Source organism: Eleginops maclovinus, chromosome 21 (assembly GCF_036324505.1).
Source record: "Eleginops maclovinus isolate JMC-PN-2008 ecotype Puerto Natales chromosome 21, JC_Emac_rtc_rv5, whole genome shotgun sequence".
In the NCBI taxonomy this organism is placed as follows: domain Eukaryota; kingdom Metazoa; phylum Chordata; class Actinopteri; order Perciformes; family Eleginopidae; genus Eleginops; species Eleginops maclovinus.
In genome coordinates, this window is record NC_086369.1 from 15,378,654 (window position 1) to 15,402,918 (window position 24,265).

At 40.2% G+C, this 24,265-nt stretch overlaps 2 protein-coding genes across 2 annotated transcripts; both read right to left on the bottom strand.

Annotated features, from left to right (window-relative positions):
• Positions 1 to 2,446: 2,446 nt before the first annotated feature.
• On the bottom strand, positions 2,447 to 10,424 carry slc51a (solute carrier family 51 member A). The gene is made up of 8 exons (XM_063912231.1): positions 10,150 to 10,424; positions 7,033 to 7,184; positions 6,880 to 6,953; positions 6,069 to 6,227; positions 4,227 to 4,338; positions 3,398 to 3,544; positions 3,018 to 3,123; positions 2,447 to 2,721 (listed from the first exon to the last, which is right to left on the bottom strand). Exons 1-8 carry the CDS (start codon positions 10,217 to 10,219, stop codon positions 2,573 to 2,575), a joined length of 969 nt encoding a protein of 322 aa, XP_063768301.1. The 5' UTR covers positions 10,220 to 10,424; the 3' UTR covers positions 2,447 to 2,572.
• A 2,675-nt stretch (positions 10,425 to 13,099) lies between these two features.
• Positions 13,100 to 24,016, bottom strand: LOC134883886 (palmitoyltransferase ZDHHC20-B-like). Its single transcript, XM_063912371.1, has 12 exons — positions 23,879 to 24,016; positions 22,001 to 22,027; positions 20,969 to 21,063; positions 20,515 to 20,635; positions 20,305 to 20,374; positions 20,175 to 20,207; positions 19,822 to 19,942; positions 18,797 to 18,929; positions 18,528 to 18,654; positions 18,346 to 18,438; positions 18,151 to 18,263; positions 13,100 to 17,596 (listed from the first exon to the last, which is right to left on the bottom strand). The coding sequence occupies exons 1-12, from the start codon at positions 23,994 to 23,996 to the stop codon at positions 17,553 to 17,555; spliced, it is 1,095 nt and encodes a 364-aa protein (XP_063768441.1). The 5' UTR covers positions 23,997 to 24,016; the 3' UTR covers positions 13,100 to 17,552.
• Between the last annotated feature and the right edge of the window lie 249 nt (positions 24,017 to 24,265).

The window sequence follows — 24,265 nt, forward strand, 5'->3', positions numbered from 1 at the left end:
CACCATGCTGCAATGTGGTGATCCAATGGCTTGATTGAAAGTAGGCAGGGACCCTTTATAGACTTTTAAAGTGGCTTTTTTGAATGTTAATGAATAATTAATAGTGGAAGTTATATATATTATCTTTATTCTAATCTATATATTACTTTTTTCTTCCTAACCTTAATTTACAAATGCTAGGATTATTGAAAACAAGGTGCATTAACTATATGGTAGCCTAACAAAGTAGAATATGAAACACTATACATGTTAAAAACATTATCAAATATAATTACAACACAATACAAACAACGTAGGGTTCTGATAACATCAGCTGGTTCACAATCACATTGAACAAAGTAAATAATGATAATAAATCATTTTGTTTGAATAAAGTGTTCTTCTTTTTTGTGTCTTTTTTTAACAAAAAGCTTTAATTATTTTAAAACCCTGACAATAAAAGTGATTCTGAGTTTGATCGTTCATTTATAAAATATCTTTAGGGGTTAAAAGAGGGAGCAACATGTGCCAACCACATGCATCACATCTGCATCCAACATGTAAAGAGGTCTGTGATACAAATCATCAATAGGTTTTACACACACTTTGTCTTTTAGCTTTTCAGTTCATCATAAAAACACCGCTCAAATAGACAATTTGACCTTTGACTTTCTAAAAAATCATATACATTTTAGAGGTAAAGTCATACATGATAAAAACATGTGAAATAAGAACGTAGAAACCTAGACTCATGACAATAACATGAATGAGATATTATTAGTATTAGTGAGATGTGAATTACATTTTTTAAAAGCCAGTTTAATCTACAGATACCTTAGATTCTGTTTTTGATTCGTAACTATTTTTATTTAGAAGGGGATTTCTTTAGATTTTAGGTTATTTACATCAGCTTGACTGTTGAACCCGATTCAACCGCACTTGACTCTGGCTTGTTGATGCACTGCGGTGATTGGCTGAACACCAGGAAGTAGGTGAAAGCGATGACCCTATTGGACCGTTTAGGTGTCAATCACCATGGTTTCCGTTACCTTGTTTATCTGCAGCGTTTACTGTAATACATGCAGGTTATTACAGACTCTTTACATATGACACAGTTGATTTGGGGACTGGATTAAAACTGGTTTACTGATGCTAAATGTCCCATTGCATTGTAGTTATTATGAATTTAGGTTATTTACTAAACTGAAAGTAGTAGGTACATTAAGGGAATGTATAAAACTCACTTTTATACCATTATATCTTATTGTATTAGATTATTATGACTTAAAGCAATATTTTAGGGTTTGTTGAGATTAATTTGGAACTTATAACTCAATATATCTTATAATAAAACATATACCTAGATAATATGCTCTTCAGTTTATCCATTCATTTTTTTTGTTTGCAAAAAAATAGTAGGCTATAAATAGTGACACATGCCATCACAATTACCCATAAGAGAAACCTTCACAACGTCAACATAATAATAAATAAAAATAAATAAAATCATTCTCATGTACAACTGAATAATTCCAAGGTTTTGTATTAAAGAAAGTGAGTTGAAACACATTTCCAAAAAGCTGCTATTATAATTATAATTGTCTATGATTGGTCAACGCGATGTGACGTAGTGACAGTATGCGCGCGCAGCCAGACAGTTTGTGTGAAGTTTGCCATGTACTGTATGTCTCCGACGTAATCAATAAATATTGAATATAGCATATTGATATGAGTTGTACATACAGTACAAGAAGAAGACTGCCTCCGGTCATAAACACCGGCAGGTCGTGATAAGCGGGTATCCTCCAGATTCAGTGTTTTACCTCCCTCTAGCGGAGATACATGGAAACAACGTGTGAAAGTACAAATGGTACTGAAGACACATGCAGTCATCCGTGTAAAATGCTGAAACTGTAGATAATACTGACAGTTAAGCTACAGCACAAGGTACACATTTAATATCTCATTATTTACCACTCCCCAAAGGACAGCAGATATAAATAAGTGGTGCTTCTTAATTTTTAGGGTCCTATTATTCCTCGCAAATTCCTATAATTTAATAGATTCTTCAATTAGTAATTCATACATATAGAGTCTTATAATCAGTGTTGAGCAGGTAGGCTGAAGGGACTCTCTACCTACCTACAGTTCAACAGACACATATTTGATAAATTATTAATAAAACAACCACTCTGAAGGAAATTCATTCAGAAAACAAGACGACTCTTAAGTATTACCCAACATTTCTGCACTTTTGTTGCACTTAATATCAAAGTTTCTTCTCCAGGACAACTATGGACATGAAAATGTAAATAATGCATATATGCATCGTCTCTTTTTTGGTAAAATCTAATTGAAATGACGAAATGAGAAACGTATAACTGCTGGTGTGTGATATGTGTGTGACTGGTCAATGAAACAGTTTTGTAGAAAGCTTGCACTTTAATGAACACAAGATTCATTTACATATAATTCATATAAATGTTTTTTTATTGACTTATATAATCTCTTTACCAAATACATGAAGGTAATAAACACACACACACACACACACACACACACACACACACACACACACACACACACGCTATTCTCACGCAGACCCGGTTACTGAAACCATCTTGGTGTTTTCGTTGACCTCCCTTTGCTCCTCCGGTAACGGGTCGTACTGTCGCCGGTAAAGCAGCCGCGTCACCAGTGTGATGATGAACATCTCCAGGATCAAAAGCTGCTGACTCATCACTATGGAGAGACATGAGTCAGCACATTGTCACACACACATGTCTCAAAACGTAATGGTTGAAATAAGGTCTGTGATTAACACAAGCTGTGGAGTTTCTGTTTTACTACATAAAATACGTCAGTAAACACACGTGTGGACGCGTCACTACAGGCTTTGTTATTTGACTCTTTCTTCACCTGTAGTGTCTCCCCCTAAAACATGTGATTGCTGAATAGTCTCTTAATGACACTACAGCTGTTTTCATATATATTTTAATGACATTTGACTGTCATTGTGTTTCTCCGTGTTGACTCACTGTATCCTCTGGCCGGGGCGGAGAAGGGCGGAGCGCAGGCGATGGTGCCGTTCAACGCCAAGATGTTGATGATGGCTGTTTGCAGCTGGCTCAAGACCAGCACCAGCTACACACACACACACACACACACACACACACACACACACACACACACACACACACACACACACACACACACACACACACACACACACACACACACACACACACACACACACACAGTTAAACCTGAGAAACACTGGAAAACCCTATAAAAACCTTGTGAGCGTCCTATATCCTGACATGTTATTAGAAGTGTTTACAAGCATATATCAGCGGTGAGGTGTGTGTGAAAGGCTGTGTGTTCAGCTCAGGTGTGTTTAGAGTCTCCGGAGCCTCACCTGGTACATGGCATACTTGGGGATGATCTTAAGGGTCCGCAGTGTGACCCTCAGGTGCATGAAAATGATGGCCACCGGCCACAGGGCGATGATGGTCAGGATGCCGACGAACGGGCCGATCCATATCGCTGATCCTGTGATGGTCAACTGTAGCATGGAATTAAATAATAATGAGACATCATTTGTTAGTTTGAGTCTTTATGCCTTTATATTTGTATTAAATTAATAATATTATCCTTGTTTTTGCTTTTAAAAAGAGCCAAAAATGGATGGAGAAGCCCATGTTTAACTATCTCCCTCCAATCAGAATCATTTCTCTCTCCTAGAAACACTTACAAAAACAGGCTTAAGTAATGTGTAACTAAAGAGTCACAGTGACTTCATTTATGTGATGAGTAAATACTTAATGGATCATCAATTAATGAGTGTTATTGCTCTGATAGGTACGTGGTAAATAGAGCGTAGCGGGAAGCGAAGAGTGCACGACGAACAGAAAGCAGGGGGGAATCTGCAACCATCATCAATGAATGACTGCATGGCAAAAGATCTGATGTTTATCAGGATATTTCAGTCTTCAAAAGAGGATGAACTGAGTCTGAAATGATCTTTTCCGTTTAAGTCATTAAAGATTCATGAAGCATTAACCAATCACACCAGCTCATCATGTGTTGTCTGAACATGAATAACGGATGATCCATGAATCCATTATTGAATCATGAGGCAAATACAGAATTGGTTAAGAGCATGTTAATCAATCCTGTATGTGCGCCTGGTAAATAAATGAGAATAGCACAAAAGCACTTAGAGTTTTTCCATGTTTGAAACTCACATCGGACAGGTCGAAGGTGCCGTTGGTCCACAGCACAATGGAGAGGATGGTCATGACAATCTTCAGGATGGCGAACTGGAAGGAGCCCAGTTTGAGCAGGAAGAGCGAGCGCCTGGAGGACGGACAGAGGAAACATTTTCAGACCCACTGCTGATGACACATAATGCTTTTAATCCTCAAACGCATACAATAAAACTCCTGAAAGTCTAATGGGAAATCCAGTACTGCCCTGAAGACGTCCTGAATTATTACCGCAGGATGTTGGGAACAATTCAGGGCAGCCCCGAGCACATCTATTATCTCCAGCATCTCCATATGTTAAGGGGCAACAGCAATGTTAAATCTCCCTCTGGGTGCATCACACTGCTGATGGGAAACCGGGAACTGCATTACAGTCAAAAGGAGAGTTTCGGGGAAACTACTTTGGGTTTTTTCACTGTTCAGTAGTGCAAAACAGGAAAACAGGACCATGTGTTTGGAGTCGCCTGACAGAACTTCTCAGTAAAGGTCTGTGAAAATAAATAATGGAGGATATATTGTCCCAGAAATAAATGTAATAAACTATTACTGATTTTATATTAGGGATGTATTTATGGCACTGATGATAAAAGAGATTTAGAATGCAAGAAGACCCTTTATGAAGCAGTGAACTGTTTATTCTGGCATCATGTTTGCTGGAATGTTGGTGACATTTGTACACCAACTTATCTCTCATGATAATTATCGATATATTAAATACAATGGAAAATATTCAAAGTCATGTCCAGTTATGGTACGATAAGTGGACAGCATCAACATTTTCCAGGGTCATTTCCCTATTATAGGATAAATTAATGACTTAAAAATGACTAAGGTAAGTTACAAATAACGTACAATAAGTGGGAGAGTCAAAATAAGTCGTATTCATGCAGTAGAATCAGTTGATAATGTACATTTTGTGCCTATTTTGAAGTAGATTTGCACAGACCGTTCCTGCTGCAGACTCAACCAAAACTGGGTATGGCAGGAACTAAATTAAAACTCAATGCTTCAATTAAAATACACAAACGTTGAATGCAGCCGGTGTTTACTCAGGCAGGGAAGGGCCTGTTACACTGTTACGGCCCGTCTTTAAAGAGTTGAATGACCCGGAGTGTGTTCAACCTGCCTTCCCAGAACAGAGGCACACTCCTGAGTCTCTGAGCTTATGCAATCTCCAAACAGACCCAAACCACATCAAAGTGCACGACTGACCCCTTCAACAACACGTCAATGTCAATCAGTAACATGGTAATGCTCAGATTTCATTATAATGTGTATTATTCCTGAACGAGTGGCTATAGTGGCTCTATAGCTAATGCTAACTTTGCACTATTCATGTGAAACACAGCAGGTGGAAATAATTGAAAGCAGAAATGTAATCGTAGCTTCATCTGAGCAACTGGACTGCTAAGCTAAGCTAATCGGTTGCTGGCAGTGCCCTGAATGGACACACATGAGAGTGATTTCAATCTCCTCATGTGACTTCTGGCTAGAAATGTCCCCAAATTTTAATGAAAGACAACAATACACTTGCTAAGGAAAGCTATGGTTTGGTAACCATTCTGGTCTTAGCCCAGTAGCTAGAAGATAAAACCCATGTTTCTGTATCAACATTTACACTACTCAGGAGTTGATACCAAAACACCTGAAGACAACAGGAGCATATTCCTAAATCCACAGCGTGCATTGGGATCTATCCCACAACTTGCTGCTGTTTAAACCAACATGTGCTCCTCAGCAGCAGCTCCCCCCCGGGGGCTTGTTGGAGATTCAGAGCAGTATATAAAAGCAGAGCATTGATGCCAGTATATCCCAGTGTACCGTGTGATGGCCACGTGAGGCAGGCAGAGGCAGCAGCAGCAGCACGGCCCGGTGCTGATCTTCAGCTTGTATCTGCCTGCTCGCTTCAGGAACGCCTCGTCTCCTCCCACCTCCTCCACCATCAGGATCAGGAACTTGAACACCACCACGGCAAAGTAGCTACAGAGAGGAAGGGGATAAGAAATGAGAAGACGTGCAGGAACAGTCACTGCATCTGCATGCATGCAAATATGGCAAAAAATAATCAGGGTTTGCTACATGTCCTGTACAGTAGATATGCTGATAGTATTCAGGCTTTAAGGAGCTTTGGACATTCATTTTGAATTGCATCCCAGTTTGGGTCTTTTCCCATGTTTGCAACACATATCCTGTTTACATCGTGGGAGTCTGTCCTCCTGCGTAGTTGTAAAACGAAAGACATGTCGGTGTACCACAGGAGCAACATGCATTTGGAAAAAGAGGATTTTTTAAATGATCTAAAGGCCATAAGATTTGCATACACACATATTGCTTCTTGTGAGCCCTTAAACAGCTTAGCATGGGTAATTCTTTCGAACAAGGGCTTCTAAATGACTCAGGTGCAGTTAAATGAGTCAGTGAGAGAGGGATAACAGAATAAATTAGCACATGTTGGAGAGCCCAGAGCGGAGGGAAGACAAAACTTCCCCAGACATTGCACAACAGCATCACTGTTTTCTATAAAACCCTGTCTTACAAGGTTCATCTTTCCCATGTGTGGCTCAGTGGGAGAAAAAGCAACACACAGCCCAGTGAGATCTGGAAGCTGAGACAAAGAGAAACAGAAACCCACCATGCTGAGGTCATGTCAGTGAACATGGTGGCTCTGGGGATCCACATCCCGAGACACGACATGGTGCCGATCACCTGGAAAACAGAGGACAGACACCAAGAGGAAGATCCAGTTTACTCTGACAGTGTAAATGTTTTCAGAGTCTTTACCCACCGGTGCCGCCCCGTTCACCCAGATGATCACACTCTTCTTATTGTTAGGCACTTTCTTATAGATGTACACACACTCCTCTAGGAAGACAAGCATGGACACGGTGGCCATGAAGGTGAGCACAGAGTACAGGATGATGCCGAACACGTCCAACTCTTGAGGAGGAAGAAGAGAAGTTACAATGAATAAGCTGCTGGCAGTTGCGAGCTGGGATTCTGCACAGGCCATTGAGATTGATACGATCTTTATGAGGGTAATGGGTAATCATCCTGGTTTTGAAATGTTTATACAGGCAGGACGAATTAATGACTGCCAGAGAATAACAAGAGGGGAAGAGAAGAGGGAAAACAAAGAACAGTACCGAGGAAATCTAATTTTATAGGTATATTATTTACCATTTTCACCATTTTAGATTAGCTTGTTAGCATGTTAGCATTTCTAAATCACACTTAAGATATTTATAGTCAAGTACATTTACTCAGGAACTTGGATGTTGTGTATTTTGATATATTATATATATTGAATATGTTTTCTTTCCCTACAGTTATTTGAGTAACTTTAAATTCAGATTAATAAAAGAAAACATAATCAACTAATCATTTATCAATGAGCATTATGAGCTAAGATTATATATATAGTCAAATCTAGAAAAAAGCTCCTCTATTACCAGCTTTATATTGAAGTGATTTCGCATTAACGCATCAATTAATAAAATCCTCTAATATATCATAAAATGTTCTCAAATTCTCAAAATGAGTGCTTTTACTTTTGTACTTTAATATAATGCTTTTTGATACATTCAGGTATTGCATTCTACAGCAACTTAGAAGAATAATTCAAAGTAAAAAATACAAATGATATAATAATACTAATATGATTTCATTGATAACCTAATGAGAAAATACTTAATTGATCACTTAGTGAAATACTAAAAATGCCAGATTTCGAGGGTTCTTTTCTCACAGTTCGGTCTACAATATTAAAAAGAGGATATTGAATCAAAATAAAGTGAAACCAGAGACACGTGCATAATGCCATATGCAACACAGGCCTGTTGAGCGCTGTGTCATCAACACATGGTTATTTATTTGTCAGTCTGTCAACAAACAGACCTGACAAAGTGGGGGAAAAACAACAAAGTGAGATGTTTTTCAAGACTCCGATTCTGCAGAAGTCGTAAAATGATCCGGGCACACAGATAGTTTCATTCACACTGATGGGAAGCAACAAGTTCTTTTCCAGGAATCCCGTTCAAGGAAGGAATCAGCAGGAAGCCTTAGTTTCAGGGAGTAATGAAACATAGTGGGGGAGGAAGATGTGAGTAAATGGTTTCAGCATGCTGCCCGTGATTGTCAGTTTTCTGCCGAACAGCGTCATCTATTGTGTGGAATCCAAAGTCATCAGACACAAGTACACATTTAGGATGTATCTGCCTTTAGCTAGTCTGTCCGCCTCCTGTTTGCCGTTAAATCCACCGCAAACCGTTCTAATTGTTTCTGAACTCTGCAGTCTCATTCTTCTAAACCATCTTCTTAAACTAGACCTACCAACTAAAACTTCAGTGGTGCTATTTTTAAACATCTTTACGCAATGAAGACACTTGAGAGGTTTTTCTTTCACTGAAAAACTGATCCAGATGTTTGTGAGACATTATTTAAAGCCCAAACAATGTTATGCATTTTTTAGGCTGATACCAATATTGGATTTAGAGTTTTAAAATCCTTGCAAAACACTCAACCAAATTAACCTTTTAATCAAGAATCTATTCTGACTTGTCTATGTAGTGATGGAGAAATTCAAATATACGTTTCTGGAGGACGATATTCCTGAATTCCTAGAGCTTTTTACTTTCTGCAATGTTTCTTATGAGATAATATGAGATATGTGAGATAATGTCTATATATCCGGTGCTTTGATTACACATAATGAGTAAGCCGACTGTACAAATGAGTGATACATGCTTAATGTTTACTCTTATTCATGAAGTAAAGCATAAAAAAGAAAAAGGCAACATTAAAATAACTAAATAATGCACTAAATGTCAATTTATGAAGCTAGTAAACAACATTTTAAGGATGCAATTTGATTAAAATGTTATCCAAAAGCATTAATTGACCTCCCTTTTACATGGCAGAACATTCATTTACTACATTAGGATTTAAGTCGTAAATGCTGAGCTCTATTTATTTTCTCCTCTGGGTTTTCTGAGCAGTGAGTGTAACAGATAATCCAACGTGAGTCAGAAAGCCTGTAAAACATGAACTCACAAAAGCACCGCCACCCTGGTTAGAAGGATAAAGGGATTATCTGATCATTTGTTGAAGTTGTAAACACAAAAAGAGAAGACGGAGCTCGGTCTGAACACGTTGCATTCATGTGTTGTTCCCTGCGGAGGGGGAAATACATTTACTCACATACTGTAAGTAAAATACAAGTACTTATACTGTAGTATTTCCATTTTCTGATGCAGGAAGTTTAAAAAGGTGTTTTTCTAAATGCCATTGCCAATTTTTAGAGAGCATGGCAGCCATTAGACCATCAAAAACATCTCTTTATATGCTTGTTTGTCTTGCATTAGATAAACTACAACACTTAAAAAAGATTAATAAATGAGAATTGCTGAATTTAAATTAACATTTTTTGATTCTGTTAATCTTTGCACTGTTTTCTTTGCTTATTTTAGACTTTAACCATGTACCAAATAAAAAGTGTGCACAGGCAATCCAAAAACAAACCTTATAAAAAGTAAAAGCAACTTATTTATACAAAATAAAACGTTTTCATTGACAATAGCAACTAGCAGCATTTAGATGCATCTCCTTGTTTCTGAGAGACAAAGACATTGTGTGAACTAACATTGATTTTAATTACATGCAAGTGTTTACATTGGGGTGGTTGGGGCACGAGCCCCCTCATTAACACCATTATCCGGCCCTGAAAGCACCGTCCTGCAAAGTGAAGTTCAGGGACTTCTAGGATTCCTTGAAGCGTGATTCCCCTCCACACCCCCACTTTAATCTCTTTTCTCCCACTGTTTCCACTCAATACTCCACAGAAACTGCAGTAAATACTAAAGTAATACAGATTAAAGATGGAGCTCTTTAATCAGAGTCTACTCACTGAGGATGATGTCGATGGCGAAAGGAGGTTTCTCCATGCACCTCGGGTCCATGGTGGATCTGTTGTCCATGTTGGAGGGTTTTCTGAGAAATGCACCGAAGTGATCTGTTACATCCACAGTGGTTCCTCTCCTCTCTCTTCCTCCGGTCCTTCAGAAGAAACGCCTCAAAATCTGCCTCCCGGGCACAGAAACACTTGCTGCCCACCCTGGACCCGCCTCTTCCCGCTGTCATAGGACCGGGAGCCGCTCCACTGCTGCAGCCTGGGGATCAGAGTGGGAGGTCATGCCAAACTTTTTTTTTTTGACAAGGAAGGAAGGGAACTATTAGGGGTTGATCTTGTCTTAACCTGCCTTCCTTTTGTTTAGACTTTGCTTGATCTTGGGACATTTTTCTAGGCCTGCTGAATATACTTCTGGATTTTAAAATCCTTTAACTTTAATTCTTATGTTTATCTTTAAATTCATATTTTTATTTTATTGGTAATTTCCTTCATTACAGATTTTGACTTTACCTTATCATGTTTATATACATATTTGTATTTTTATTTAATCCTTTTATGCACATTTTTTCTTTAGCTTCAGACATTTAAATACATATATTTATTGATTTTAAAATTGAGCACAAGACCAAATTTCCCCTGGGATAAATAAAGTATTCTGACTCTGACTCTGTTACTCTACTACTGACCAAAACCCCCCACAGAAGACCCCTTCAAAACAGTGTAATCCACTCTCTCTGCTGCTGTTTGCATCAGAGCCTTTGAGCACTTTTGATTCCAGGTGCTCTTAATTGTACACGTTGTTACAGAAACCCAGCACACATGGTCAGAAGAGAACAGCACAGGAAACATGTGGAGCCGCATCACATTTCTAGGAAACAGGGGATTTTTTTTTTTATTTTTGGGCAACCAGTGCCTTTAATACAGTGACAGTGCAGCTCAGAAACAGGGAGACAAGTCGCGCGGCAAAGGGACTCAGGCCGGATTCGAACCTGGGTCCACCGCATGGGGATCAAACATGGCCGCCTGCTCTACTCACTGAGCTATACTACGGCCAAAACGGGGGATGTTTTCACTGGGAAACCTCCATTTACATTGATAAGAGGACTGAGGATGGATGGAGGAGAGGAAAGTGTTAAAATATGTGTGTGTGTGTGTGTGTGTGTGTGTGTGTGTGTGTGTGTGTGTGTGTGTGTGTGTGTGTGTGTGTGTATTTGTGTGTGTGTGTGTGTGTGTGTGTGTGTGTGTGTGTGTGTGTGTGTGTGTGTGTGTGTGTGTGTGTGTGTGTGTGTGTTCCTTGAGACTGCAGCCCGTGGACAACAAATCACATGCCCCCTGGTTCCCATAGCAACACATGCAGGGGCATCGTCATGTGAGGCTTTTGCTGCAAACCTTTGGCTCCTTTTGAACAACCCTCCAGCACACTGAGAGGCCTGCATGGAGCCCCACAGGCTGAATCAAGACTATTTGTACCGAGGAGCAGTTTATCAGATATGTTCCGCATCCTTTAGATTGTATTAGAACTCCCCCCTCATGCCTGCAAGCATTTATTTTTCCTATGATCAATTACTCTATCCTCGAGCTGCATGTGCTGACACATTGCGGAATGACTACAATACGCAGGCACATGAACGTGTTCACACCCTTACTCAGTATTTCATATTACGCATTTTATTTCTCAAATGTCTCCTCCAGCTGCGTCAAAGCAGAGAGGATGTGTCCAGACTGGCCTGAGTTTAGGAAATCGATGGAAAAGGTGCAACACTCCACAGACAAATGTTCAGCCACAACGCAGCGCGGTTAGAAATAAAACACTCTCAAATAAAGGTATATCAGTCTCCAGCTAAAAAGGGACTGTGAGCATGGGGATAACAGGTTGTTGTAGTTCTGTGGTGTCTTTTTGTAGTTCTGTGGTGTCTTTTGTAGTTCTGTGGTGTCTTTGTGTAGTTCTGCGGTGTCCTTTTGTCTATTTGTAGTTCTGGTGTCTTTTTGTAGTTCTGGTGTCTTTTTGTAGTTCTGGTGTCTATTTGTAGTTCTGTGGTGTCTTTTTGTAGTTCTGTGGTGTCCATTTGTAGTTCTTTTTATTTGCTATTTTGTGTGTCTCTCAACAATTGCTTTGGTGTTTTTGTATTTCTTTTGCTCTAAGGTTCTTTGTCCTCCTTTTCTGTAGTTTTAAACTATTTGTAGTCTTTTTTTTCTTTGAAGTATTTCTAGGTATTTACCTGAGAGTACTTCATGTTAAGACAAATCAATCGTGATTAACTGAGCGGCCTTGATGATAGCTATTTGTGTGGAAGCAGCTTCAACGTCATCTCCAGAAACAATTTCCTGATCCCATCATCTGTTGAAGATCCGACATTCTGATCTGTAATAGATGAAGCATCCAAAGGTCTTTAGTGGAACTGAAGCTCTCCGGCCTTGCAGAGGTCAGCCCTGTTTGGTTTTTCACATGTCACTGTTTACTCTCCCCTCAGAAACCGACACCGAGGTCATTACCTTCAGAGCGTACGGCTCACATGTGCATGGCATGCACCTTCTAAACATACGGGTCAAATCTGGAAGATATGTGTCAATGTGTTAATACATCATGCATTTAAGGTAAAGTCTGCATCTCTCGACTCAGTGTGGGGAACAGATGTGATTCACTGACGGTTTGATCTGTTGCAATGTTCCTGAATGATGATTTACAAACAGCCGGGTCACATGATTTAATTGCAGGGAGAAAAAAAAGTGAAGGATGAAGGATTTAAGAGGAGCAGCAGAGGTGAAGGCCCTGCGTGTCAGAGCTTATCAAAGAAGCCACAGAATAGTGTTTACTTACCCGAGCACTGCATTCTCTGAGCACACACAACTGAACACAGCTCAGTCTTTGTAAAACAGACATTACTGTATTTTATCTCTAGGAATTAAGCTTATGGAAAAGCATGTTCTCATACCTTTACACGAAAAGTTATCGAGGGTTTAAAAAAACATTTATTGTTATTTCCACGTTCATTTTTTGTAGAGGCATCATTCACAAAATAGGAACAGAAAAATTAATCAGACAAGAAAAATATATGTAGTCTTCTTCTTACATTATCATTATATATAGACACACACACGTTGTAAAATAGGAGGCTGTAACAAAAAGAAAAACCAAAGTGTAAAGCAGTAAGCGATGGCTGCATCTGCAAAGAGAATACAGATGTTTACAGCCTGGAAATAAAAAACCTTCTTCTGCTTTCACAGCTGTTTTTATGGCTTCATTTATAAAGTTGATACAGAAAAGAGTAAAGCTAATTCAAACATGAGTAATAATTGAACCCCCCCCCCCCCCCAATCGTTTTAATGGCAAAACACAGGCGCCATGCTTTTGAGCATCAGTCCGGCGTTATCTATGTACACAGACATGTAAAAATCTCTGCACAGAAGCATTTCTTCCAAGACAACAATATTACAAAAAAACACTCAATTAAGCATTACAAAACACACACACACACACACACACACACACACACACACACACACACACACACACACACACACACACACACACTTTAGTCTCGAGGCGAAACAGCCCAGAGAAGAGAGGCCGTTTGTAAAACAGCAAGACGATCAATGTTCAGAATCGGGGGAAGAGAAGCGTTTACACTTTGAGGTTTAGAAAAGATTCACCTTTCCTTGAACCTTTATCTCACAGTGTGACTGATACTCGACCACAAGGAGCATAACACACACACAGTAACAAATGTCCAGAATTGCAAAGATTAGTAGTAACATAATTGGCAATTTCTTCATAATAAATTCATTTTCTGGTTATTTTTCATGCAAAAAATGGCAGAAAATGCTCTTTTTCAACCTATGAAATGTGCAGATTTCCTGCTTTTCGTATTAAATCATATTAAAGTGAATATCTTTGGGTTTTGAACCAACAAAACAAGACATTAAAGACATCACCTGGGATTTGTAGCAACCATTTCCCACACTTTTCAGAAATTTCAGCCAATGATCTAAAAAATAATCAGCATATATTGATAATTCAAATACTCGTTAGGCAGCCCTACTAACTCCTCCAATAACCAATGTGTTGTTATAAATACACTCTGGCTCAAAAGGTCAAACGTGATTTCCATTTTCAGCATTAAAAAAGGTAAACATAAAGTGGTGAAGGCTGTTTTTAACGCTCCATTATTCAATTAATCTGCGGTACATTCAGCACAACGATCACCAAGAAACACACCACACAACACCAGGACTCACTCTACACGATAGAAACAGCTGTAAACATCACCAGAGTCGGCTTCCAGCTGAAGTTGGGGACGTGATCAGATGGACAGACATCAGGAATCTGCTGCTCCCTCTAATGGGGATTAAAAAGTAGCATATAAACCATAATAATAATAATAATATTCCCGTAGATGAAACTCCCTCCTGAACAATTGTTATTTGGTTAAACTGACAATCTTCAGCAGATATTCACATGTGCATGAAACAAATTATAAAGACTTCCTTTTACAGATGCTTTTAGACCCTCAGTCACACTCCAGATGCTCAACACACACTTCTCACTCCCAATACAAGGTGAGGAGAAGCTTTAGTCGATGCCTTTTCACATCAGATCACATGGGGGTCAATTCACTTTCATTTAAAATGAGAACTGGAGGAGTTACGACAGAAAATAAATGCATATTAACCGCATTAAATAGAAAGCTAATTGAAAGTGAACTGAGCCACATGCAGATGATGTGTCGCCACCTGCTGGCCAGATATGGGACTGCAACCATGACCCACTGCAGGCCGGAGGGGCACACACACCGGGTATAAAATGCACTGCAACTACTCATAAATACAATTTGGTTGTGATGACATTGGCCGGTGAGGCTGTGATAAAGCTAGAGCGATGTTGTAAACACTTCAGGTTCAGAGGTCAGAGCAGGTCAGCCCTTATTTGGCAAAGAGTGTTGGTCTAAAGGCTGAAGACAGGCTGCAGAATCACTGATCGGCATGAGATATATTCTAACATATGACTCTAAAACAATACTCCACACCAAAATGACCATTTGTGTATCAATACCTCACCCTAAATTACATTAAATACTTCAGGAAACTGAACAAATCTTGATTCATTAGGAAGTAAATACATGCATTTTTATTGAAACTTGCACCCTACCCATCTATAGTGTTACAAATACTAACCTTTAATGAAAATGCATGTGTTTAGTAAGTATTGAGTACACAGCTGGATGAATTAGACTTGGTTTATACTGGTAGAGTTTGTAAACGGATATTCAAAATACTTTTACTGCTTCATGCATCTCCTATTTTCCTCAATTTATCAAGAAATGTCTGTTTCTTTTTAGACTGTAAGGTAACTTGCAGTGAGATACTGATATACAAATGATCCTTTTAAAGGGGGAAGTATTCCTTTTTCAAAACCACATTAAGCTGAGTCTTTTACTTGCTATTATTCATTACTCCATAAAAGACTGTTACACACATTCACACACACAAACAATAAGTCACGTGATCGTCCAACATCCGTAGTACCTGGGATGCTTTTTGGACATGATTTTAAAAGAAAACTGAAGCAGCACGTCGTTGTTTGATGTTTGATAATCTACAAAGTGCAAATGTGCCACCGTGTGCTCTCATTTCCAAACCCCTCAGTCCAGGGGGCTCCTCTGTGAGGTCGTCCAGGCGTCGGCGGGAAACATCCATCTCGTTGCAGACCATAAATCCAATGTTAAAAATAAAAAAGGCAAAGAAATATCCGCCACACAGGAACACTGATCCATCTCCGCGGGATGTACTGCCTTTTCTAAAATACTCGAAAAATGTTCAACACACTCCAGCTGTCGCTCTGCTCGTCTTCACGGCAACTTTGTGCCGACGGAAAGAAGCTTTTGGCACGAAAAAGTGTAAAAAAGAAGCTCATCCTTCATGGATTCTCACCAATAAATGCTCAAAACAGTAAATAATACAAGGGAATATATAAAGTCCCCTCCACAACTATCGGAACAGCGAGGCCAATCCCTTTATTTTAGCTCTACACTGGGTTTGAAATCAAAAGATGAATAGGTATTTCAGTTCTAATTCCAGATCTAGATCAGTTGAGCAAAAGTATATGAACAGAGACAAAAAATAGTGTGGAAAGTGAATAATACTTAACGGTTCCATAGAAAGCATCTATCTGGTATTTTAAAGTGTTCTCTGATGTCTACAAAGAAGGTATATAACTTTGGTTGATCCAAAAAATGTCCAGATGTGGTTTCACAGGCCCATTTACAACCCTATGGTTTGGTAAACGAGCTGAATTGAGCTCTGCTCTGATTGGCTGGTTTACAAGCAGCAATCCACGTTTGCCTCAGAGCCCACAGAAGTAAGTGAAGTTTGCTAAACTGTGAGAGATGAACCATGGAGGCTATAGGCATCCAACCTCACATGTCTGAGCCTTTATCGGAGGAGGAAACCGGGGAATTTGAAGAACAGCCAGTTGGTCGGAGATTCGAGAGCAAGCTTATGGAGTGGTGAGTGTTAGCGTTAAGTGTTTCCAGCAGCTGTTGTGTGCAGATGTTGGGGCTGGACTACCGTGTGTGACGTCACACACACGGATTGTTGTAATCCACCCGTTTCACCGCTGTGATATGCATATTCATGATTTGCACGTGAAAGAGGAAACAATGGTGTTTGAGGTTCACGGTATGTCAGCTCAAAGGATCGAATTCTCCTTATTCAACTCTGCCAAGGTAAATACAGTTCTCCATTCTATGGCAGCTTTAATATTTAGCTGCAAATCCTCAACTGCATCAAACCTGCGACCCCATTGACATCACCAAACTTTTGCATTCTTCTTTTGATGCTGTTTCAATTTCCTCGTCTCTCTACTTTTTGGCAAATTCTAAATCTGGCCTTCCATTTCCTAATGCTAATGAGTGGTTTGCATCTTCTGGTGTAGCCTCTGTACTTTTGTTCCCAAAGTGATTTCAAACCCAGTTGTTTTCAGTCTACAGCAAAAATGAAGGAATTGGCCTCGCTGTTCTGATAGTTTGGGAGGGGGACTGAATATAGCTGAATGTGTGTGTGTGTGTGTGTGTGTGTGTGTGTGTGTGTGTGTGTGTGTGTGTGTGTGTGTGTGTGTGTGTGTGTGTGTGTGTGTGTGTGAGAGGGAACAATCCTGTCCTCCGGCGGTAGGTAGGTGTGAGATTAGCATGCCGTGGATGCTTCACAGTGGGCGAAAATTATGCATCTCCATGGTTTCTCTATGGTATGTGTGGATGGGGTTGCTCTGGGAGACCGTTGCCATGTTGACAATCTAAACTGTTGCGTTGCTTAAGGCATCGTATTAGGATGACTGAGGAGTTTCTCCTGGGGAGTAAGTCAGAGCAGTAAGGGATAGGCAGCCTGATGGAGTGTCGTTCACCACGCTAGGACTCGCTCTCGATGGAGATTGTGATGGTTTCACTTTCAGCTGCGGAGACAAACAGAACACATGTTAAACAGAACCTGGATCATATTTACAATGGTTGTTCAGTCTAAGAGACGAAAGAGGACAACCATTTTTAGATTCAGTTCAGTATTGAGGGAAACAAACGCCACTAAACAGACGGCTCTGCATTATTAATGTTCATTAGGAGTGTTTGTTTATTCCACGGCTAGGCTTACACCAGATTATAGAAAGGGTTTTTTGTACCTTTTTGTTCTCAATGTCATCGTCTCTAGTCAAACTCAAGGTCTACTGACATTTCGTGAGAGGGTTAAGCCTCATCCAGAGTCTAAATCAGCTAAATATCCAGCTGTGACATTACAGATCCTCAACACAGTTTGGTTTCACTTTCTGTACATTGACACCACAAACACGTAGTCACGTTTCCACTTTGAGCAACAAGTCACATGACAGGACAAAAGACAGAGCGGATCAGACTAAAGGTAAACAGGAAATCCATAAATCAGACACAGACATGGTAAAGAGGTTGAAATCCACCCTGACAGACGGAGTGATGACTGGTGATTGTGTCAGCTCACCTGGTGTGTGGGAGTTGTTCTCCTGATGCTCTGCGATGTTGTTGGTCTTCTGCTTGCTGCTCAGGAGGCGATTCTGAGACTCGCTCACAGGACTCCCGGGGACATCAACAACGCTGCAGACAAATACAAAATGATTTTAGGTGTTTGAAATTAACCGTGCATCCACAGAGCCTCATGTTGAATCTCATATCTCACCTTTTACTGGGCTCCTGCTGCAGGGTGACCGTGGCCTGCTGCTCCACATCAGCGCTGACCAGCCGGGTGGGGAACAGCAGGCCGTCCCCCTGACTGCAGAGGGACACAGAAACATCACATTACTGCAGTGCAGGGAACTATTTACTGTCTTCTAGGATTATCTCATCATTTGTGTCCTTTACCTGGTGAAGATAGGCAGCAGCCAGTACTTCTTCTGGTCTCCAAACACCTGAGCGATATTCTTCCGGAAGCCCAGAGAGAAGCCATTCTTATCAGAGCCGGCTCTGAACACCGGGGCTCTGAACGCCTCTGCAGAGAGGAGGGAGCGGCACAAGGACAAGTGCATTTAAAAAAGACTCCTAAAAACCTGTGTAATAACTGTTTTGAGCAGATTAAACAACAGTGTGTGTGTGTGTGTGTGTGTGTGTGTGTGTGTGTGTGTGTGTGTTACCTATGGTGGATCTGTTCTTCCCTACGAGCCACAGGTGGTAGCTGAAGAGAGACAGAATGCTGATGCAGAACATGGCCGCCACAAAGAACAGAAACAAGACATGGAATTTGGCGTGAGTGTCTGGCAGCTCATTCTGGGGGGGAGAGGTGGGAGAAAAGGGAGAAAGGAATTAGTATTCACATCGAGGTTACGTATGGAAAGAAAGACATACACGAGGGAGAGAGAGAAAAGAGGCAGAGGAAACGTCACACCACGACAGAGAACAGCAGCGAGGTTACCTTTGGGCAGTTCTCTGCCGATTTCCTCCGGCAAAGCTTTAGTTCAAACAGAAACAGACTAGTTAGAAACACCAGGAGAGAACAGGGAGGAGGAGGAGGAGGAGGAGGAGGAGGAGGAGGAGGAGGAGGATGCACTCGGTCAAGGGTCGGGGGAGTATGGAACCAGATTTGTGCCAATGACATGTAGTTTTACTTTTGAGATGACTTTCTTTTTGCTTCACTGAGTTAAAATTCTACATTTTGCATGATCTAGGAAGCACAAATCTGATTCCAGGTGAGGAAGGGGAGAAAACTGTAAGTAAAAGAGAGTGGGTTGTACAAAGTGAGCCCAGATCAAAGGGATGAAGGAGGAGGAGATGAGAGGATAAAAGAGAGGAGGTGTTTGTGACTCTCTAGCGATGGTTGTGATGTGGAGAGGGAGACAGAAAGACGGCGGTCTCAGAACAAAGAGTCAGTGTGGAGGACGGGGGAGAACAGAGGGGAGGTCAGGGGGGGAGAGAGGAAACAGGAGAGGTCAGCACCATGCACTGCAGCTCACAGGATGCTCGCCTGGCTGTTTCTATTCTGCTGATCCTCGCTTTCTTGCAAGTCTGACCAGTGAGTTTTCTCTCATTCTGAGAACCAAAACTGTATGCGAGACTGGTCCCAGTGCATCTCTTTTTGTCATGCAGCTGAACGAGCATCCTCTGCAGCATCTCTCTCACACACACATTCCCATCCAGAGTGTATGTGCACGTCATCACTCACTGTCCAGAACTTTATGAAATACTGCAGCACGGTGGCTGCGATGAACAGACAGTACAGCAGCGAGTACGCCAGGAAGAGGATGAAAAACTTGTAGTTGGAGAATCCGACACAGTTGTTTACCCTGCAGACACACACACACACACACACACACACACACACACACACACACACACACACACACACACACACACACAGTCAGGTGTGACATCACTTCCTGTGAGGGGACATCTTATCAACATGAACTTTAGATTGTTTTTACTTGCACTTCTGATTCTGGATTGTGAATTATTTGAGAGACTTTGCAACATGTGCTCTACTTCCAGAAGAGCACTTGTTTAGAAGCTCTTACTCACCAGGGACAGTGGTGGTCCATCTTCAGCACACACCTGCCACACACAGCGAGAGAAAACATATGGACATTGAGAGGGGGAGAGCCAATCAGAACGAACATCTTGTCTGAAATTAGTAAATCAAGTTTCCTACATGTCGCAGGCGGAGCAGTGGTGGCAGCGGTCAGGTTTGATGACCTGACAGCGGTCACAGTAACGGATTGCTGCAACACACAGGATGTCGTTATGGGAAACAATGCAAAGTCAGTCACACACACACACACACACACACAGACAGACAGACAGACAGACAGACAGACAGACAGACAGACAGACACACACACACACACACACACACACATACCTCCAGCTCCTGTGCGGGTGTACAGAGGCAGACTGGTGGCAGCTCTCCATAAGATCTCCTGCTGATTCTCCGGCCTCTCTTCCTTCTCGTATCGCTCCTTCTCAGGTTTGGGCAAACAAAACTGCAGTAAAAAAAGAAGCGGATTTTAAAGTGAGGGTTATTTCCAATAATTAAAACTTTATCCAGATCATTGAATTAATAATTGTGTCTATAAAATGTCAGAAAACAATGGATTTTCGTTGTTTAGGATGGAGTTTCTGACATGTTTGGCTATAAATCGTCAGATTGGATAAAGAGAATGACTTTAAAATGATGAAAACTAAGAAAAGCAGAACATCTTCATAAAAAGGGGCTGGCACTCAATGTTCTGACATTTTTGCATGAACAAACACTTAAACGGGGGATTCTATAGACCTGTTGTGGTCTTGCTTTGGATATTCAGGGTTACTTTTACCTCTTTGGAGGGGTTTGCCGGATGGGTGAAGATGGTCTTCCAGTACGACCATACGAACATGATGAAGAAGAGGTGGAAGAAGATCATGTACACGACTGCAGGGAAACACAAAGCCCAACATAAACACCAACAAGACAGTTACACAGAATAAAAAGCTGTTTATAACGTTGTCATTTAAACTCTGACTCATTTGAATGCGGTGCAGCTTCTTCTTCTTAAGACGTTTGCATGTCTGCTGCAGATACAGATTCAGCTCCACCTTCTGTATTAACATGACGCCTGCAGTGGCATTATGTTTCAGACATTTCAGACAAAATCAACCATGATTTTAAAAAAAAGCAGGGTGTAAGTTTCACAACAAGCTTTTATCTAACTAAATAATCTGCTTCAATTTAAAAAAAACAAGCTTTTCTTTAAGCACACAAAAGTAGGTACTGACACAGCATTTACATATCGAAGACATCTATTTACAAGTAGTTATATTCATTAAAGCTTTCATTTCATTTAAAAAAGGGGCACACCTGTTTTAACTTCCAGCGTCATATATTACATTTAGACTACCAAAATAACAAAACAACCTTCACTGACAGGTTTTAATAAAGTGGGTTTAATAAAAAGAAACCTGTCCAATGAAATGAATCACTTATTAAAAAAGGATTTTCTCTTGTGAGTGATTACAGGATACACTATGAAGACAGCTTTATTAGAAAAAACCTCAAAAACAAGCTTTAAATGTAATCAGAGATCTTTGAGGACAGCCCTATGCATTACCATTAACACGTGTATGTAAAGCCTGCTGCTGTCACTTGGGATTTGTGGAGACGCTGTACATCTACATATTAAATTCATGAGCAGCGCTGGACGAGACGGACCTCAGCACTCAGAGAGAGGAGCTTCCTGTGCCAGGCCTTTCTGTTTTTAGCTAAGTGTTCAGAACATATTTCACCTGCCAGAACACACCCGCTCCATTATGTAAAGCTCCATTCACACTGGGTTATATAAACACTATTTTTAAATGAACAGGACACTTACTCTGCTCTCCTATACTGGGGATGGTGACTGCAAGAGAGGAAACACAGCGTTAGATTCAAAGACAGCATCTTTACATCAGCCAGTGGGATTCAGAGAGGCTTTATGAAGCAATGCAGACAACTCTAATCCAGTGGTTAACAACTACAGCGTTGCATGATGTATTCAAGTCACAAAATGCTTAAAAAGGATACACCTCCTCTATCATGAATCCTTTAATAACTTCCAATCATCCCAGCACGTCAATGACTTCTCGTCCATCGTGTGAAATAGTTTCTACTGTTTCCTCTATCAAGAACGACATTTCAGTCTCAGATTTCTGCACAATGCACGAAAGAAAAAGTCCTTGATGGTCATTTGAAAATCAGGAATTGACTAACTCCATCTTCTGAGGAAAAAATACATTCAGTATCAACGTTTAGGGCTAATCTCTGCTTTTGTTATCTACAAAATAAACACTGCTCATCATTTCCGAGCACCCTAAAAACAGAACAAAGGGACTCACTACTCTAGTCTCACCTCACACCAAACCTGAGAGGTTTTGATGCTCATTTAAACATTTTTTGTACATAAATACACTTAAAACTTACATAAAAAGCAAGTCACACATAACAATGTGTCAGGAAGTTTATTTTACTGCGAATTCATTTCAAATATAGACGGCAAAATGTATTGAAACCAGCTGAACTGGAGCTGAACCTTTCCTAATGAAAGTACACCCTGTTTAAAACGAGACCCAGTCTTATCTTTTGATCCGGATAGGAAAAAGGTTTGGGAACTCCTTAAATAAACAAAAGGATATTAACATGGCGGTGAACATTTGATCTTATTGCAAACACATGGCATTAAATTAAGCAACACAACGATGGCAGATAATTAACTGTGTCTGGATGGGGACAGCACCATTACCCTGCTCTGTTTGCATCCTATTTCAGTCTCTTTTTAGTATTTCCGGCTCCCTTTGTACTCTTTAATGTCTCCTTGAGGTCCTTTTGCATCTGTTTTCTGCCCTAATTTGTGTCTCTGAAGTATATTTTGCCCCCTTTTTTGATTGTTTCTTATTTATGTTGCCACTGTGAGTCTCTTTGCAGCTGTTTTAAAACTGTCAAACATTATTATTACCTTTATTTGATTGGAAATAATGTTGTTTTCTCTTACTTAATGAAAGACAACTCTTAAGACACATATGAATACCAATCAGCAGTGGTTTGTGTTGAAAGTGAGTATCTGACAGTTGGTTTAATCCCATTTATTTAGCCATTTGAGCAACACAATATCATCAGCATGGTGAAAGTTGAAGGCATTTAAGTAGGTAAATAAAGCGCTGTCAGATAATTAGCTGTATCTGGATGTGTACAGCTTTGATTTGTGTCAGTAAGTCATTATTTTGTACTGATTGTATAATTTGTATGTCTCTGTGGTCATTTTGTGATCCTTTGCAGCTGTTTTACATAACTTTGTACTTTTGTTGACTCTTTTTGTGGTTATTTATGCAGATTTGAACAAAAACATAATACATTGGGTTTCTCTGATTGGAAATAATGTTGGAACATTTTCTATCAGCTTAATAACAAATATCTGAGGTATTTTTACCACTCAGTGGTTTAAAGGGAAAGTGTACATCTGGCAGCCGGTTAAATACCGTTGATTTAGCGTTGAATTCTCCTTTTCGCTCCACACACAATAATAACGTCGCAAAACGATATTATCTTTACTAAAGCACATTAAATATATGACACAAAAAAGGGGATAATTAGCAGTATGAGGATCCATCAGCAGCATTGTGCGGCTGCAGCCCGTTTACTTCCTGTGTTTGTGCGGCGGCTCAGTGGAAACACCGGCGTTTGGAGGCTCTAAACCCGGCTACAGACGGCTACTCACAGACACAAAGCTCCACCACGTAGGCATAGTAGGACCAGCAGACCACCAGGGCGATAAAGATGACAGGAATCCATGCTAAACTCCGCTGACAGCATCTCAGGACGTGAGTGGGCGCCATCTTTACCCTCTGTGTGGGGAAGGGAGTGTCGGAGAGTGACGTCACGCTTCTGAAAACATGTTTTTTTTTAGGAGGAAATAAATTAAAATTCACTTTTACAATTGTATTTATGAGAAACGGCAGGATGGCAACACTATGAATAAGCACAATTAATATAATAATAATAATAATAATAATAATAATAATAATAATACACTTAGTGTGTTTTACTTTTTAAAAAGAGGTAAAAGAAAAATGATTTCAAATGATTTAATTTTCCTATTTTATTA